Source organism: Stenella coeruleoalba (genome assembly GCF_951394435.1).
Source record: "Stenella coeruleoalba genome assembly, chromosome: 17".
NCBI lineage: Eukaryota > Metazoa > Chordata > Mammalia > Artiodactyla > Delphinidae > Stenella > Stenella coeruleoalba.
The window spans coordinates 8,011,451-8,030,902 of NC_137163.1; the positions used below are offsets into that span (position 1 = coordinate 8,011,451).

The 19,452-nt window shown below is 35.0% G+C and overlaps 1 protein-coding gene across 15 annotated transcripts in view; it reads right to left on the reverse strand.

Annotated features, from left to right (window-relative positions):
* Window positions 1-19,452, reverse strand: part of PHF20L1 (PHD finger protein 20 like 1) — a 79,873-nt gene that overhangs the window by 49,730 nt on the left and 10,691 nt on the right. For 5 of the 15 annotated variants that reach the window (XR_013824693.1, XM_079902266.1, XM_079902267.1 and 2 more), the window contains exons 3-8: window positions 11,872-12,043; window positions 11,642-11,726; window positions 7,837-7,925; window positions 7,519-7,608; window positions 2,485-2,698; window positions 1,777-1,905 (exon numbers count right to left, since the gene is read on the reverse strand). Coding sequence is in view for 14 of the 15 variants with exons in the window: in XM_079902266.1 (XP_079758392.1) it covers window positions 1,777-1,905; window positions 2,485-2,698; window positions 7,519-7,608; window positions 7,837-7,925; window positions 11,642-11,726; window positions 11,872-12,043 (779 nt within the window). In the remaining variant the exon portion in view is untranslated. The remainder of the gene's footprint in view (window positions 1-1,776; window positions 1,906-2,484; window positions 2,699-7,518; window positions 7,609-7,836; window positions 7,926-11,641; window positions 11,727-11,871; window positions 12,044-19,452) is intronic. The other 10 variants (XM_079902271.1, XM_079902270.1, XM_079902265.1 and 7 more) reach the window with 5 other exon arrangements.

A 19,452-nucleotide genomic window follows, 5' to 3' on the forward strand; every position in this document is an offset into this window, starting at 1 on the left:
AATAGATGCAGAGATGAACTATTAAAAAAACTAACATACATCTTCTGAGTAAATAAAGGGAAAAGATCATAACAGTTTCACATTCGTAAAATCTTATGCCTTTCTACTGTTGCCCAAACTATTACTTGTTGATTTGCGATTCCCAAGAGGAAGTGAAGACAAAGTCCCTCCACAGAAGGCACAGGGTGTTACTAAAGCAACCAGTATTAGAACTTCCTTGAGGTACACGGTAAAATGGTTTTCCCCCCACTACTGTCTTTTCAAGGCCAAGCGGAAATACTGCATCATTGTGGATTGAGCTGTTTTCTTACTTCTTTAAATGGTGAGCTTGAACTTCTCAGTAAGACACATGTAAGAGTATACTGACTGAAACTAAAATCAGATTATCCAGATTGTAGGAAAAACCATGATGCTGGGAAACTGGCAGTTGTAGCGTCAGTGTCACTTCCATCTTCCTTGATCTTGGCTCCCCCAATAAGGCTGTTTCAATCTTGGTATCACAGCAGTTAGAAGTACTATTCCACAGTACAGAGCTCGGAGTTCCATTATTCCAAGTCAAAACGGAAGTCTCAAGTTGCCATCATAATAATCACTAAGATAACATTTTGGCTTTCTCCAAAGCTAATAGTTTCTAAGGAAAAGGTGGAATGGGGATGGGTAAATTGATTTGAAATATTTCCTGTCCTGGGGCCAAATATATCCTTTATCAGAGAAAGGCACAAAAATAATATTAACAATGGAAAGACTAAATACTCTCACTTGTTGAAACCAATTATAATTACTTAGATGAATACTGTAATAAAACAGTGGCTCTAAAGAACCCTCAGCTGCAAAGTCATCTTTCAGTGGACTTACACTCTTTAGAAAATGGTCAAAATGTTTAATTTACATTTATTCTTGGGTCTGACAATGAAACCAAGCTTTTTCAAGTTATTTAAAAGAATGTCAACAAAGATTTACATAGCTTTATTAGGCCAAAGGCACAAAAAAATCATTTGTCCTTAAAATAAGAGCATATGACTGAATATTAATTAAAATATTTTACCTCCCCTTTTATAACATATACTCAGAAAAATTAAATATATTCACAATTTCTTTTAAAGATTAGAATCATTAGGCTGAATGGAACTGTGTGTCTTAGTATGACTGGCCCCTTCTTCTGTAAACACTAACCAGGCTAGAATTTCCAGTGCTTTTCATCATTCTAGTATTCTACTTCCTAATTACAACAAGGCATAGAGAAATAAGTCCAAATTCTAGAGACCAACCTGAAGATAAGAATAGAAATTTTTAAAATGTATAGAAGTACTTTTACATTGGGCATAACAAATTTGGGAGCTGAATTTAATTCAGTATTCATCTTCCCAACCATATATGGTACCATCTTTAATGAGACCAGTCAAGCGTAAGAATGTGTAATATTTAGAACCTCAGACATTATGTCACCACAAGTTGACAAAAGCATATAATTCAATTCTTAGAGAAACTACTCCTGCCACCCAGGTGATTTTAAAACTACGGAATTTTGTAACATTTGATCCTATGGATCCTCACAACATCCCTGTGAGGTAGGTAGAAAATATGTGATACTTTTCACATTTCCAACAGAAAAAGCCCCTGGTGTTGAAAGGGATGACCTTGAAGAAACAAAGCAACTGTCTTTCTCATTAACCAGTTAGCTTCACTAAACCAATAGATACATTTTCCTTTATTAAAAACAAACTACTATAAAATCAAACCCTCCATTTCCCCCCAAAAAGAATCATTGTAGTTTACCAGTAATCTTGTTAAGTCGAGCTCTCTTTGCCTGAAATGAGTTGCCTTGATTATTTTTCCTCTTGTTTGATAATGTGCTCTCTGGCTGTGGAAAGACCATCTTTGGAACGTTCTCTACATGAAGTCCTACTTTTAATAGAATATATATATGAGAGTTTATCTAGAATCCAAAGTTAAAACACATGAATATTTTTAAAATAGCAAAATAATACAAAAGATCTGCACTTAATTTTTTCAATCTAGTGCTTGACACAACTTTAAAAAACACAAATCTCTCTAGACCAACATATTAGAAATAAAAAAACTACTAAGCAGTTATGCTTTAGGAAAGGAGTGACTTACTGCTTTTTCTGTATTATATATTGAAATGCATGCAGAAACATTTTAAAGGCTAAAGAAAACAAAACAAACAAACAAAAAAACCCACACAAAAGAAATCCCAAAACCTACTTGGTAGAAGTTACAAATCAAATTCTCAATGCATTTCTATTCAAGAATACTGAGGGTAACCATTATCAAGTACCCATATTAGGCCATTAATCTTCAGATCTGTAAGACGCTAAAAAACTTAACCATCATATTATGCTAGGAAAAAAATCCTAATAATTTCAACACATGTTCAAATTACAGGCAGCCAAAGGATTTGACTTATTCACTATGTGAGTTTACCACTGCCATAGGGAATGAATGTAAGAACATATTTTGTACCAAATGTTTCACTAGATGTGGGCAGATCTTCCTTCTTCTCAACTTCTGGTGTGGCTAGAGAAGCTGAAGTTTCTTCCTTTTTTGAAGGTACTTTAAACCATTTTCTCTCATCTTTCTCTTTATCTTTATTGCTGTTAGCGCTAGTCCGAGGTTTGTTCCCTGTTTTATTCTTGGCTGCAGCTGCAGCAGCTGCTTTGACTAAAGCTATCCAATCCTCCAAAGGAAAAACACAAAACATGTGAAGCATTAAAAATTAATTAAAATTTAATTATACTAATGAATAAAAACATATATCACATTTTCAAAGCTATTTTCACTCACATGCACACAAATATAAAAATCAAATTAACTACATTTACAAGGTAGATCATCAACATGGTAGATTATCAAATTTAACAATCTAATCGGTTATATGATCTTAGAGAAAATGGGAAAATATTCAATATCAAATACTCTTTTGATGGACTAAAATCTAAAATATAAGAAAACCTATGACAAATGTGGAATATTACATGACAGTCTACCTTAGGGTTTAAACGTTGAACTATGTTTCTTCTCTATAATGCAACAGATCATAAAAGTAATAAGAAAAAAAAGCTTATGTTGTAATTCTGCAAAGATTAAAAGAAACATATAGTCAGCCCGCCCTATCCTTGGGTTCTGCAGGCGTGTATTCAACCAACTGCGGATCAAAAATAGTTGGGAAAAAGAAAGTTCCAAAAAGCAAAACTTGAATTTGCCATGCTCTGGCAACTATTTACATAGCATTTACACTGTATTTACAACAATTTACATAGCTTTTACCTTGTATTAGGTATTGTAAGTAATCTAGAGATGATTTGGGAGCATGTGAATAGGTTATATGCAATATTGTGCCATTTTATAAAACGGACTTGAGCATCTACAGACTTTGGTATCCATGAGGGTCCTGGAACCAATCTCCTGCAGATAATGAGGGACGACTGTATTACCACTGAGCAAATTACTCTTGCTTATTAGGAAGAATGTATCACCCAAGGTAAGGTCAATTTCATAGAAATCAAAGTATGATTTTATTATTTTTTAAAGCTTTTAAAGTTTGGATACCTATTTATCACAACAGCTTAATATTACTAGTAAAAAAAAAAAAAAAGAGCTACTTGACTTGACCAAGGTAAAGTACACACTGTCAGACTCCAGTTTAATTTCCCTCCCTCTACAATTTCCTGAATCTGTATTAGTTACCATTCTTCTGAGATGCAAATATTTATATTTCCTGTGATAATTTTTTTAGTTTGTGGCTAAATAATTTTTACTGTTTTACTTTTAACTAAAAACACTTATTGTATTATGGAAAGATGTAAAGAAGTGGTACTAACATGTAAATTTTCACAAAGGCTCTTTTATAACAAATATTTGTAATATCTCTACAGAGTTAATCTTCAACTGATGACTGATGCCACTAAGCTATCCAACAGACCATTGATTCAGACTCAACCAAAATGTGTAATACGTTAAATTCTTAGTCCAAGCAACTAAAAACAATTTCACAACATCAAATGCATTTAATTCATGGGTTACATTAACAAACATAGGCCATTAAGCAATTCAAGTTGATGACTCCTCAGTCTTGAAAATATATGGCAGAGACAATAAGCCATTAAAAGCAAACATACAAAATCTGTCTCTCTCTCCCCCATGACTGAAATGAACTGAAAACATCATGCGATGTTCTATCTAACACATTCATTCACCAATTTTCTATTGGATACCCTATTACATATACCAGGAAACATGCTAAGCTAATAAAAGATGCTAGATGAAAACCCCAGGAACCCACTGGCCTGGAGTGACCACATCTTTGCTCCTGCCTGGAAGACACTCAATATCCAGATTTCCCCGTATTTTAAACTACATCCCCAATGCATGTCTTATTAGAAAATGAATTATGACAAAGCTGTGAAATAATTTTTTTTTTTTTTTGAGGTACGCGGGCCTCTCACTGTTGTGGCCTCTCCCGCCGCGGAGCACAGGCTCTGGACGCGCAGGCTCAGCAGCCATGGCTCACGGGCCCAGCCGCTCCAGGGCATGTGGAATCTTCCCGGACTGGGGCACGAACCCGTGTCCCCTGCATCGGCAGGCGGACTCTCAACCACTGCGCCACCAGGGAAGCCCCGTGAAATAAAATTTTATATCTCTAGTTTGTAAAACCAAAGAACAGCAGATGCACCAGTATTGTCCAATCCAAGTTTTACTTAGAACCACCTCCTTTTTTAGTCCTGCCCATAACGAACTGACAGGCAAATAAAATTAACTATAAGACAATGTGACAGGAGAGACAGTAGAGAATAAACAAAATATTACAGGAGAACAACAAAATTTTGCCTGAAGAGAAAGACTAGTGGAAGGCTTCAGGGAAAATGATAAATGATTTGAACCCTAAAGTAGGAATTTGCTAGGGAAAAAGGCAAAGAACAAGAAATGGGACACTCCAAGCAAAAGGAAAACCATTAAACAAAGGGGTGGCAAAGTGTACGCTAATAGGAAAGAGGGGTTTAAGGTCAAGGAGCAATCTGGGTGACTTAAGTATCATGGCTAAGTTGAGCCTTGAGACTAACATTTAAGTAGAAGGAAAAAAGCAACACCAATGAAAACAACTTATAGAGTGCCATCAACAAAGCAGAAAGAAAAACAGGAGTAAGTACAACAGGCAAGCAAAGGCAAGTGATAATTCAGCAGAGATCATATGTTTGCAGTCTTATTAAGAACAGGGCATTTAATTCTGGGTTCCACATTGCAAGGAAAATTTTAAGTTGTTAAGAGAAATGCTAAAAGATGCCGGGGATAAATTCCATGCCCAGTTGTTTTCTCTCTCCAATAAAGAGAAAACTAGAAGAAAGAGATTCATGCTGTACTCTTTGAAAGTGAAATTAGATAAAACAGTTCTTGATCACATGACTTGTTAATCATGGGAATCGCTGCAGTTGCGTGATTAAAGAATTCTCCCATTATTTTGTTCTTCCATTTTTTAATTGGAAAGATTCACTATCAAAAAGAACTCGTGTAGGGACTCTGGCGGTCCAGTGGTTAAGCCTTTGCCTTCCAATGCAGGGGGTGTGGGTTTGATCCCTGGTCGGGAGCTAAGATCCCACATGCCTCCGGGCCAAAAAACCAAAACATAAAACAGAGGCACTATTGTAACAAATTCAATAAAGACTTTAAAAATGGTCCACATCCAAAAAAATCTTTGAAATAAATAAATAACTGGTGTGATCCTTCCATGAATGAGAACTAAAGATGTTTCAAAGTTTCCTGTAGATAACACAGAGCACTGCACTATAATGAACACTATAATGAAATCGGGTATGAGTTCAGTCACTCTGCACACTATGGTTGAGTGAAATTTTAGGTAAGTCATTCTCTAAATTCTGAATTCCTCAACTGTGAAACAGAAATATCAGCTATACCTATGTCAAAGGATTTGCTATAAGAATCCAATAAAACAATGCATACAAAAAATGTTCTAAAAATGGTAAAGGATCTTATGAGCCAATCTTTAACACTAGTGAGTTACAGTGTAAATTTTATATCAGCTCACTCTCAAGAAGAAAAATAGGTGAGAAGAAGCTACAGAAAGTTTAAAGAAGAACATTTCCACACTGCATTTATTTGATTCCTTATCCTTTGCTGGTTTAATAAAAGAAATTTTACTGTATAGTTTTATAAAGGAATTCTCAAAGGACTCAAAATTTAGATGATAATATGCAAAGTGGGATTCTCTTAGCACGGCCCAAACACCTGGTTTATTAAGACATTCAAAAAATAAGAACATTTTATAAAAAACAATTCTACAAATGTTTTGAATATGCTCGTAATTAAAAATTATGAAGAAAATGTAAAATTAAAGGAAATATACTACTAATATTTTCTTCTCAAGTTTGTACTTGACATTGATTTTAATGTTAAATACATCATGGTGTGACTAGAATACTAATTAAAAATAAACATCCAATACATCCAAAAAATTAATTTTTACAACTTATTATTTTACCACGAACCAAACTGGCTCAATGTCTCTTTGGAAAAAATAAAGTTTCAAGGTTAGTGCCATCTCATAAACATTCGAATGACTAGAATGACAAAATACTATTTTTAAAGCAAAAAAAAAAAAAAAAAAATGAGAATTTTAATTAAACAGGTACTAACTTCCCAATGTTTAAATCAATCTTTCCATGCAGTAACCAAGGAATCACACCACTGAATGCTTAAGAGAACATTTTATTTATACATACAAGTAGGAAGACACAAAGCAATTTCACAATCAAAAGCATTTCCATTTTAAATGGCATTTCCACATTAATTGGGGGAAAAAAAAACTCTGCTAGCTGATGATTTCAAAATTATATTTTTGAAAACCACATCACTTAAAACACTCACGCACTTCTCAGAAAACATCAAAAATAATTTTTTTAACTGTGATAGTCTACGTTCTAGACTACTAAATATATACACTTGACTGGAACTGACCATGTGATTTCAACACAGTTCAGGATGATATTTTTTACTGCATGTTATGCAATAAATATGTAGCATATTTCCATATTAGACATTTTTATAGATCACTTTCAATTTCTTAAAATTAATTGTAGGTCCAGGTGCTGAAAATCCCAAATAACAGCAGAACATAAAAGAAAATATTTTAAATTTCTACCGGCACCTTTTCTTTCCAGTATTTCAGGAAACATAATCAACCATAATGAAATTATGGTTTTAACTTCATCCCAGATTCTCCTTCAAATGCTTACCGTTCATTCTTGCTTTGAGCAGTGACAAAGCATGTAATACACTGCTTACAACATATAACTCAGAAAGCCCTACCTGAAACAGCCTACAGAGTGTCAGGTAAGCGCCTTTTGAAAGAAGATTAACGACTATGATTTACAGAAGAAAAGAAGAAGATAAGAAACTCAATATAAAATTTTATATTAAAAATTAACTTTCTAAATGATACTATATACCAGGAAAAACAAAACAAAATTAAAAAAAGGCACTTACCTCACTTCCCATAGACTGGTTACACGATCCAGCTGGGTCGATAGGACAACACCAGCTTAGTGGATGCTGGGATTTCACCTGGAACAGAAACTAGTGACCTATAACTTTAGCAGGTCTAAAACCAAAGAAGCAAAAATCAAGTGTATAATTTATTTTACATTCTAAGCTTCTCTTTCTTGCTGCTATTTGGGGCTATCAGCACATAATCCTACAATTAGTTCACTTTAAAATATATATATGTCTGTATATATATATTTTGATCAGTCACCATTCAAGAAAACATCCCTGTGGGTAGCTAGGAATGCTGAACACTCTTACCTGCCCCTTAGCATCCTCGGGCATGGCTTTAATGTGCATTCTCTTTAAACAACGAATAACTCCATCATAAAACTGAACTGTGAAAGTTCCTGAAATGGGAGTGAGTCAGCATCATTAGAAAATACAATTCAACCTTACAGCAACACATGATATAGAACAAGTAATGCCCTGACAGAAATAAACACCCTATGATTGCAGTAACTGCAAAGACACACCCCTGCTAAGGACCCCACCAAGTTTACTGAGTTTATTGTCTCTTTCCCTGTAAAAATAACTTTGACTTCCCTTATAAAGTACACGAATTAAATCTTGATAAGTTAGTTGCATGTAATTTTGATTTTTACTGGAGGATTTTAAACAATTTTAAACTGGAGGATTTTATAACAATTTAGGTATATGTTTAAATAACATATCAGGTATGTTATACCTGAAGAAAATAAAATCATTAATTATAAAAATGTATAATATTTCTAAGAATCATCATTTGTTCTCTTTGAAAGCTTCTAAATAATGGAGAGAAAGATCTGCTATAGGGAAAAAATCATTTTCTCAGGAAAGGATTATTCCTTTGCAAGATTAATTAACTGGCAAAGAAGAATTATAGATTCACAGGCTTTTCAGCTAGAAAATATACATATCATCTGCATACCAGTCTTCCTGTGCAGATAAGAACACTGACTTCCAGGGAGGCGAAACGCTGCATCCAATGACAGCTAAGCAGCAGCCCAGCCATTAACTAAAAACCCTGATTCCCCTGTCTTTCCCACTGAACGATTCTGCTTTTAGGACTCAATATTCTGTTTACATGGCTATTTCAAAGCATATTCACTTTTTGTTACAGACTCCATGCTTTCAAGTCTTTTACAGTACTATCAGAAAATATATCAGTTACGTAGATTTTATACTTATGGAAATTCCAATGTTTTTCTATCATTTCCTATACAAATGAGGGCAGAGTGCCACTTCAAGTAAACAGATACTTGACCTTTACGAAAGAGGTATAAACAATTGGCACCAAAGCCAATAAATCTACGCACAAGGATTTTTCTTTTCTTTGTAATTTGAATAACACCATTGATTTCATATCTTTCTATAATTAGCATAACGTACAAATCACAGATATAAAGATCTAAACCCAAGTTATGAAAACAACTGATGAACTAAATAGCAAGAATGTGAAGAATCTGGGAAGACTGTGAGAATGCCAAACCACACGAACCCCTTACACCCCAACATGCTTGCCCCTGTCCTCCTCTCCTTCTTCACAGGGCACTGCCGACAGCAGCAGGCTCTTCACTACACAGACCGTGCATTCATCCCTCCCTGCCATTGCTCACACTGCTTCAGCTGCTGTGATGCCGTCCTCCTTCCTAACTCCAGCCCACTCTTCAAGGATCAGCTCTTCAAATCCCACCCATAATATGAAAACTTCCCTGACCACTCCAATCTACACTGATTTGCCCCTTCTCTTCAACTTCTCTAAGACATACTACATATACCTAAATGTTCACATTTGTTAGTTTTGTTTAGCTTTTGTAGTGAACAGAAAACTCTTTGAGGGTTTCCTTTTTCTTTCTTTTTTTTTTCAGGGGGGGCGGGGGGATAGTGGCAGGCGGCGGGGGAGGCTCATCCACCATGTGGGACATACAGAAAAATGACCAAATTAATACTTCCCATGGAAATTTTTTAAAAACAAGTTATATCTGCCAATATTTCACTAAGGGCTTACTCAAAACTACTGCTGAAATGGCAGAGGCTGCAATCAGTAACATCACTCTTCCACTGATGTAAGCTTAAATTTCTATATAACATGCCCATGAACAAACAGAATAGAATAAAAAATGAAGGTGGTTTGTTTTTGTGCATGTTGTATGTGTGTATGCATATACTGGTAAAAGAAGCTTTAAGCATGGAAGAAAGGTCCCAAAGCTCACACATTTAAAGAAATCTCTCCTAATGATGAGAGAGCATTGTTTAATTTTGCTTCGCTTTGTTCCATTTTGGGTAGATCCTATTAACCTACGAAACTGATTCAATACTTCTTTTCCTTCCAAAAATTGTTACTGACTGCCTACTCTGTGCTGGGCTCTGGACTAGACACTTGGGGAGCCAGTGTGAGTTAAGACACGGGAGTAAGAGCTCCATAACACAGCTCTCCAGAAGTATTAAGTGAACAGTGATTTAAAGGCCCCACTAGAAAAGAAGTAACCTGCAAACTTAATAACTGAGATGTCCCTCAGGTGACCAGTAATAAACTCATAGCCATATTTGTTATTTCAATTAGGTAAACCAATAAATTGGACCTTGGCTTTTGTAAAGTTACATTATCATTTCTAGCTAGACAACTATGATTTACTTTTTTACACCTAACATTTTTAAATATATGTCTTTTTAAATGTTTTCCTCTTCTATCTTCTCTCACCTCAATTTTTCTCATTTTTTGTTAGTTTAAATTCTCAGCTTAAATCCCTTCCATGCTTCCCATCACCTCCAAGTAAAATTCAAATTCTTTAGGAAGACTACAGGATACTTCACATGCCGATCTTTGCTTCTCTCTCCCACCTCTTCTGCTATTCTACAACCTTTAAAGGAATCCTTCATTCCAGTCACATCAAAGATTTGCAGTTCCTTAAAAATGGCATGCCTTTCTACTATTCTTTTGCATACACCATTTCTTCTGACAGAAAAACCTTTTCATCCGTCCTTTTCTAGATAACTTGTGTGGCTTTCAAGATACAGTTTAAAGTACGTATCCCCTTACTTAGGTTAAATGCCCTTCTTGCAAAGAAGTTGTCACTCAATGTGTTTTTTTCTTTTCGTTTTTTTTCGGCCATGCCATGTGGCTTGTGGGATCTTAGTTCCCCGACCAGGGATTGAACCCAGGCCCTCGGCAGTGAAAGTGCTGAGTCCTAACCACTGGACTACCTGGGAATTCCCTCAATGTGTTTCTTTAGTAAAAAGAAGGAATGAGTGGTCGAGTTTAAGAAATAACTAATAGAAAACTAATGTATTTTGGAAAATATGCTTAGAAGTATTTCACGACTGTTTTAAATGAGATTTTAAACAATTTAAAAAATAAAATAAGTATATTTCCAATAATAATTTAATGCCTTTCTAAATTAATGCCTTTCTAAATTAATCTACAATTTTTAAAATTCATTACCTGTCCAACAGGTTCTCTCATTTTATGCCACACTAACACACCTGATTTCTGTGGTACTTTCAACATTTCTGATAAGTTCAGTAGCTTTTGCTCAGTAGTAATATTAGATACCACAAAAGGCTATTTAATTCTCAATTATCTACAGAAATCAAGAAAAAAAGAGCAGGGAGAAAAATGCAATAAAGGAAATCCTCAATTGATAAGTTCTATACTCTTTCCTCAGAAAACTGTACTGTTTCACTTCCAAGTTGAACTGATTTGAATTTTCCTATATCTTTAGCACTCAGGTTGAGATCTTCATAAAATAACTTAGCCAACAAACTGGAAACAGAGAAGTAGAAATAAAATGCATATAATATAAGCCTGTCAACTGAAAGCTGAAAGATTTTAAGCAACTATTTACCTCTATTAATTTAAACAGTCTATTTAGGCAGTATATTATGTATCATCTTATTGTATACAATATATAACATACTGGATGCCCCTAAAAAAGAGTATTATTAGAAGATTCATTAGGTAAAGTATAAAACAAAGAGAAGCAACAGCTATATGTAACAATTTCATACATTAATTAAAATTAGAACTATAGTTAAATTTTACTATAAATCCCATTTTAATTCTCAGATCATTCCAAACACATACCTTCTTTGTTAATCGCCTCAATCTTGGCAGGGTAATAGCGACAGTCTGTCCAACGAGCCAGAACTTCTTCTCCGGCTTTAAAATCCTATTTTAAACAACTTTCAAGATCAATACCATGTATAATAAATAAGCACTTCCTTAATAAAAAACAAGCTTTTGTAAAATTTAACAGAATTCCTTTTAAAAATACATCATTACACATCTGGCAAACAGAAAAGCTTGCTACTTACAAAGAAGTCTTCCTCGTCTTTTAGCCCTTCTTTTCTTAATGCAGGTCTCTCAAGGGGTCTCAACCTATTGCTATCCCAGTAAATCCACTCATCATAACGATGACTCCAGCGCTCAAAATGGACCAACATCTTGCCCTCCTCATAGTCGATTTTTTCAATTCGTGATGGATACCTCAAAAATAAAAAGAGCCTTCATATCAAAAGAAAATTCTTACATTTGTTTATACAAAGTATTAACTGAAATACTGCTTACTATTACAACCATAAACAAAACAATATGGATCCATATTTTTAAACTACTGACCAACAAAGTTTGCTTTATTCTTTGTCTTTTCTTTTTAATGACTGTTCTTAAGACGTAATGAAATAGTCTGATACACTCCCAGTGGAAATATAAATTATGTAATTTAGAATATAAATTGTGCTGTCTTGGGAAATAATTTGATAACATGTATCAAGTGCCTTAAACATATCCCTCCTTTTTGACCAAATAATTCCAATTCTGGAACTATATACACAAAACATTTATAATAACAGAAAGCAGAAATCATATGATTAAGAAAACTGAAGACTGTCTATAACTATACAAACAATGGTATATCCACTGAATGGAATATTATATAGACTTTAAATGTAATGCTTACAAACGATTTATAATGTAGGAAAATGTAAAAAAGTAGTACTATGTTCACTAGAATTATAAGTATAGAAAATAAATTTGTCTAGCAAAAAATATCAACATGTACATTTATCTCTATATGGCAAAAAAAACACTTTCCCTTTTCTGTTTTTCTACACTTTCCAATATTTTATAATGAGCATCAATGACGGTAGGGAAAGCTCAAACCTTCAATTTAAAAATATAAAAATAACATCACATTGTTCTGTCTTCATGTGTGCTGATTCTCTTATGATGAATTCCAAAATAAAAATTAGTTAACTTGAAACTTTTAACACAAACAAGCCCTCTTCAAAAAAAAAAAAAAAAATATATATAGGCCTATTCATTCCTAATGTACTGTATTAAATGTTCACAGTGACTCATCAGAATTCAACAGCAGCACATGGTAGATGATTCAGCCATAGAGTTTATCTCATACTTTTGCTGGGTTTTGATAAATCTCAATTTTTTATTTTCCCTGTGGAATAAATGTAAATTTATATTGTTAACATAAATTTAAATATAAAGCACAACAGACCTCACATAACTTTGAAATCTAGGCACCGACTACTACCTGCTTCACATATCCCTCATGCTGTTCAAGGCCTTTTATGCGTCTCCAGAGCCCTGAATTGTTCCTGGTATAGCGTCTTTCCTTACTTCAGTCTAAGGAACTGAACTGTTTGGAGTTTCCTCAAACACAACAATGCACTGTCAAACGTCTGTGCTTTTGTACCTTCTGTTCTTTCTGCCTGGACCTAAGCTGCCCTTCCCTTCCTCTGTATGCTCATCATTCAAGACTTGGTTTAACATGTAGTCACTTGTGTGAAGATTTCCCCAGCTCCCCGCCCCCTGGTGCTCTCACTTGCACCCGTCTCATCATAATCATCTCTGTGCACGTTCCTAAACTGTGTGCTGCGGAGCATTTACAGCCCTTGAGACATTAATACGTGTGACACAAAAAAAGGGTCCCGTGGTCAAATAAGCTAGGAAAATACTGGATTAAATAAACCGTTTTCTTTACTGAAAGACTTCTTGGTCCTGCCAATAAGACAGAAATAAAGCATGCACTATTATCAAACCATGTCACCCTTTCATCACAAAGTATTTATGAACATTTCCTGAGAGAGTAGAGGTCTAAGGAACATGATGTTAGCAACTACTCTGGCCTGTGAGTTTCGGGAACTGAGTCATGGCCACCTTTGTACCCCCAGCATCTTCACAGTGACAGACACACACTGGCTACTCAGGGAATGCTCGGCATGAATAAGAAGTGACGTTAAAGAAAGAAAATCTGCACATTTCTTCAGAACTAAGAAGGCTGTCGACCCAATTATAACCTTATGTTAGATCTTAAGACTTTTTGAGGGAATAGGTGTGGGTAAGGAAACGTTCTGTCCAAGAAAAGCATGAAAACAAGAAAACCTAGGGGATTAATATACTCCCTGAGGTGGATATGCCGATTCCACTCACTTAGAATCAGTGCTGTAATGCTTGTCTTTTGCAGTGTTGCTTTGTTTTTGCTGCTTTGGTTTTTAAAACATAAAAAATGTCAGTAGCATGAAGGGAAGCTTAGCGATACGGCTGTCCTTTAGTTTATTTTTCAACATTCACTAGCCACTTAACTACTATAAACAGATGTTCTATCAGTGCTAAGTTTCTAATTTATGTGTTTATTATCACATCTTTCTGATTTTGAAAAAAAAATTGAAGGTTTATTCCATAAGTTCCTTCAAATTCTAAATGTACACAATTAAATGGTAGGTTAAAAGGAAACATAATTAACTCTTCTCTTCAAGGAGCTTAGCTTAGTGTTAGATGAAGAGAGAGCAGCAGAATATTGACAGAGTCATAAATCCGTCAGGCCCTATGTTCTTTCTTTACTGAGCATCAGCTGATTTTTATATGCCTTATCTCATTAGATCCTGGTAACCATCCAAGGTACAGATAACACAGTCACCATTTAACAGATGAAGACTGTCCAAGGATACACATGGTAAGAGTATTCAAAGTCAAAGCTAACTGGCACAAAAAGCCTACAGGATAAATGGGATAAGGCCTGTATCAAAGTAATTATACCATACATGGTAAACTGGTAAGTATATATAACATTTTTTTTCTCCTTTGTATATCAAGCTTTTATTTCTGAAAAACCATGAATATTGAGGTGGACGTATAATAACAATTATTTGGTAGGGGCCCAGATGTTATGCTTTTGACATAGCATGAGGTTAATGACAACATTACAGCAAAGGTATCTAAAAAGAAAACAAAAATTCTTGCCAGAGTTGATGCTCTCATTAACAGATTTCCTAACAAATTTAGTTAGTTCTTCCTGAAGATAGTGAGCAGTGGGATACTAACTTCATGCTAATTTTGACTATGATTTCTCTCTGCCACTATATTTTTTTTTGTAATTTGAATATACTTTATTTTTTTCATTGATGTATAGTTGACTTTTCAAAAATTCAACATAAGATGCTATAATTAATTGTTCAGAGAAAATTGGAGCATTCACTGAAGGTTCTTGGGAGACATTATGTTGGTCTTGGTGGGGAACTTTAAGGATTTAGACCTAATGAACATGGTACGAAGGTAAAGTGTATACATAAAGCATTGCTCATTTATTCAATCAATGTTCATTTACTTAAAACCATCATGTGACTCAGAGTTAAGCAATCGACCAGACAAGGAAGATTCAGACAAGTAGACTGTCGTTTCTGTCCTCATGGACCTCAGGATCAGAGATTGGAGGGGCACTTCAAGGAAACAGTTCCCTTTGGCTAGGCTACATGGTAAGCAGTTAAGGTGAGTAAAGGAGAATAGTGGGACATCAGACTGGACTGGTTAGCTAGGTTCAACCTAAAGGGCTCTGAAACAGTGAACTACTGAAATGACCCTTCATTCATTACATTCAAATAGGGAATCCCATAAAGTCTGTACTTAATTTGGTTATCAGTTACACCTTAGAAAAAAATCCTAACATCAACATCTTTGCTATACACGTAAAATGCACAAAATGGCGATTTAACATATAGTTCTATACAGTGAAATGATTTCCTTGTTCAAGATGGCCCATAGTAATAATGCCTTGATACACACAGTGAATAAAAAATACTTCCAAACAAATGCATTCACAAATGCCTCTAGATCTTGAACGACAGCAATATTATTTTGATGCACAATTTATGTTTTATCATAACTGAGTGTGAATGGAATGTAAGATTTTTCTTACTGAATTTGGTAGATATCATGATATTTTGTTTCTTTTTTTTTTAAAGAATGAATCATGGAAAGCTGTTAAGAGTAAAGAATAGTGATTACACTGAGTCCCAAACATTTATAAATGATGCGGGAAAAGATTTGAAAAGTAGGAGACTGGGGTTTCAGAGTTAAAACAATTAGAGATAAGAAGAAAGAAAGAAAAAAAAAACATAGTTGGCATCTCTCCAGGGCTCAAAGAAAGAGATGGAGAGAAGGCAACCTCACTAGGACTATGATCCCTCAACGCCAAAATTCTACATAGAGCTCTATTACTCCTTATCGTGTCACTGCAAAATACCATAAAATTGCCACTGTCTTCCCTATTATAATCCCACTTTGAAATGCTTGCACTTTTTAAATGATATTTACTTGTATAGAAATTAAGAGACTGCCTCCATTGCTCTGGGCCTACCTTGCCCTCATATGTCTTTTGCACTTGAATCTTAGAGAACAGTTTACTCTGAGCAAACTTAGCAAGAAAAATAATCCACCCTAAATTGTTTATTAGGCTTAATGGAAACAAATAGCATTCAGAAACACTGAGAAGTCTTTACAATGATTCTTGCTGAATTTAACAGAATTCTCAAACATGCAATTCTACTACTGTAATCTCTCAATTGATTTCTTAGGACTCTTTCTAAATCAGTGTGGTCAAAACCCTCCAATGGTCAAGTTCAACTGTAACAACAGAGTACAGCAAGACCATTAACAAAAACGAAAATAATTTTCACCTTCTCTGAACTCTTGTAACTCTTTATTGCCTCATCTAATACCAGCATTTTAACACTGTCACTGGTGCCTCCCATTTACACAAGATGGTTCAGAGAATCAAGATTTATGGATTCTGGGGCTTCCCTAGTGGCGCAGTGGTTGAGAGTCTGCCTGCCAATGCAGGGGACACGGGTTCGAGCCCTGGTCTGGGAAGATCCCACATACCGCGGAGCAACTAAGCCCGTGCGCCACAACTACTGAGCCTGCGCGTCTGGAGTCCGTGCTCCGCAACAAGAGAGGCCGCGATAGTGAGAGGCCCATGCGCTGCGATGAAAAGTAGCTCCCACTCGCCACAACTAGAGAAAGCCCTTGCACAGCAACGAAGACCCAACACAACCAAAAATAAATTAATTAAAAAAAAAAGATTTATGGATTCTGAACTAAACCTGTAACCCAATAAGAACCAGATACTGACCAAAGAGGTTAGCTACACACTGAATATACTGTATTGGTTTCCTGTAACATCAACTCTTGTGTGTTGTCAAAACACAAAGAGAAGTGAGAAACCTAAAATGGGAATTACCATTACAGATGAATTACTATACTGGCTCATGGTGTTACCTGTTTTACATGGGCAGATCCTGACTGACAGCTAGATCAGGAAATCATGATCCCCTGAGGCTATATGAAAAAAACACTTTGGTGTAGATGTGTATGAGTATTCTCTTGAGAGAGGGGTTCCCAACTTCAATCAGATTTCAAAGGGGTCCATGATAAAAAAAAAAAATTCTCTGGAAGGCAAGATCATCTATTAACACTGAAAACTATAGGTGCCCCACTCTCCTTGGAAGGAAGAAAGAAATGATGGGCATGCAGCTATGCCAGAACTACAGTCTGATAGATTAAAAAAAATACTTTTATATTCAATGCAGTAACAGTAAAACAATTAAACATGATTTGAATTTAGAGAACTCAATCTGATTTATCACCTAGTTTGATACATCCAGATTTTTACCTGTATTGATAAAGAACATCAACCATGAGGAAATGATAAGGGAAATTCCTTGATACACGGATGGCCTACAATCTCCTACACTTAAGCCAAAGGACATGGCTGTTAACTACTCATTGATAGGTTACAACCCCCTGAGCAAGGCCAGACTTTATCAAACGTCCCAAAAGCCATCAGAATTCACTCTGAGATTTAACTAATCATTTGAATAAGTGCTGTATAAATCAAAATGGCAATTAACCCAATAAATTATTCAAATTATGTATTTTAAATAATAGTCCTGTTCTTGTTTATATTGGTAAGACAATAAAATTTCTAATTTATTTAAATTTAAAAACTGACAGTTCCTCATTCATTTCATTTAACTCAACACTGAGTCTCTAATTCACTGTATGTCAGACACTAAACTAGGAATAAAGCTACAAATACAAATAACAATCAACAAACTCAGATTCAGCAGGGAGGGGAGAGAAAAAGGGAATCAATAAGCTAATACAATTACAATATAGCACATAGAAGGAGTACCTAAATTAGATGTTCTCTTGGATAAAGTAGTTCTTCGATTTTTAAAGGATGAAATACACTTAAAATACGACTTAAACATAATTTAAATGTTAGCAGAATCTTTGGGAGTTAGAATTCACAATGCAGAACAGTCTTGTTGATAAGAATTGCATAAGCAAGAAACTCTAACATGGCATCATAAAAAATGACTAAAACATATTGCAAGAGATAGAAATAGAGACCTTCCTTACATACAATTGTCAGGAAGAGGATTATTTGCCAAATAATAAAAATTAATGTAGAATGAAGTCCAAAGCAAACATAATATTCCTATAACCTGCTAACCTTCTAAAATTTTAGCTTCCTGGAAATACTTTACATTTACATTATGCTTTGTAATTTTCTAGTGTTTTCTCACCATTCACCCTCTTCAACAATGTCACCCATTATTACAGTACTTTCAGATGATGTGCTTGTAGGTATTGCATGTTAATTTGTTTCACACTTGAGGAACAGACTGAAAACAAAACCCTTTTGATTAATTCAAACCTGATATTCCAAAATAAAGTATAAATCCAAAGAGTCTATTAATAGAATTTCAAGAACATTCAGAGGATGGTTATATATGTCAAAATCACATCTTTTACAACACTGAATTCTAAGGATCTCAGTGCATTATCCCTCAGGCCCTCTTTTCAGACTCATTCATCCCCAGGACACATGTTCAACACAAGCAGCCAGACCACCCTGCTTCCTACCTGCCCATAATCTTTGCAGCAAAGAATGGGTAAGATCAGAGTTAGCTAGGTATTTTGCTTCAGTAACTCGGAGCAGCCACCTTTCAAATTAAGGTTTCATTTCAAATCACTGGATTTATTTAAACTCCTGTTCTTCTCTACCTCCTTGCCATGCCTACATTCGTTCATACCAACCGTGCTGACCAAATCAAAGTGCCCACCCCATAGCCTTTATGCTCATGACCGTCTCCTGCTGTAAGAATCAATTAGACTATCAAAAATTCCTTTCCCACTCCACCAAAAACGCCACCAGTATTCTACTCAAAGTTTATGTACTTCATATAATTTGTTCAGGCCAACATGACCATTCTTTGTTATTTAATTCTGTTACAAAACTCCAAACTCTAGCAGGTTGCAGTCCACCCAATTTCTATTTCTTAATATTTAGCATTTAAAAATTATTTTAATACTACAGATAATCACATATGCTTACACACCTATGTTAAAGTTTTAAGAATTTACACTGACTCCTCTCCTGTTAGATTCTACTTTCTTAGAATAACTAATATTCATGCTATTATTATTAATAAAGCTAACATTTATTAAGTGCCTCCCATGTGGCAGAAAACATGAAGAGCTCTAAATGTGCACTGTCCTGCTTATCCTCAAAGAACCACTTGAGTTGGGCACTA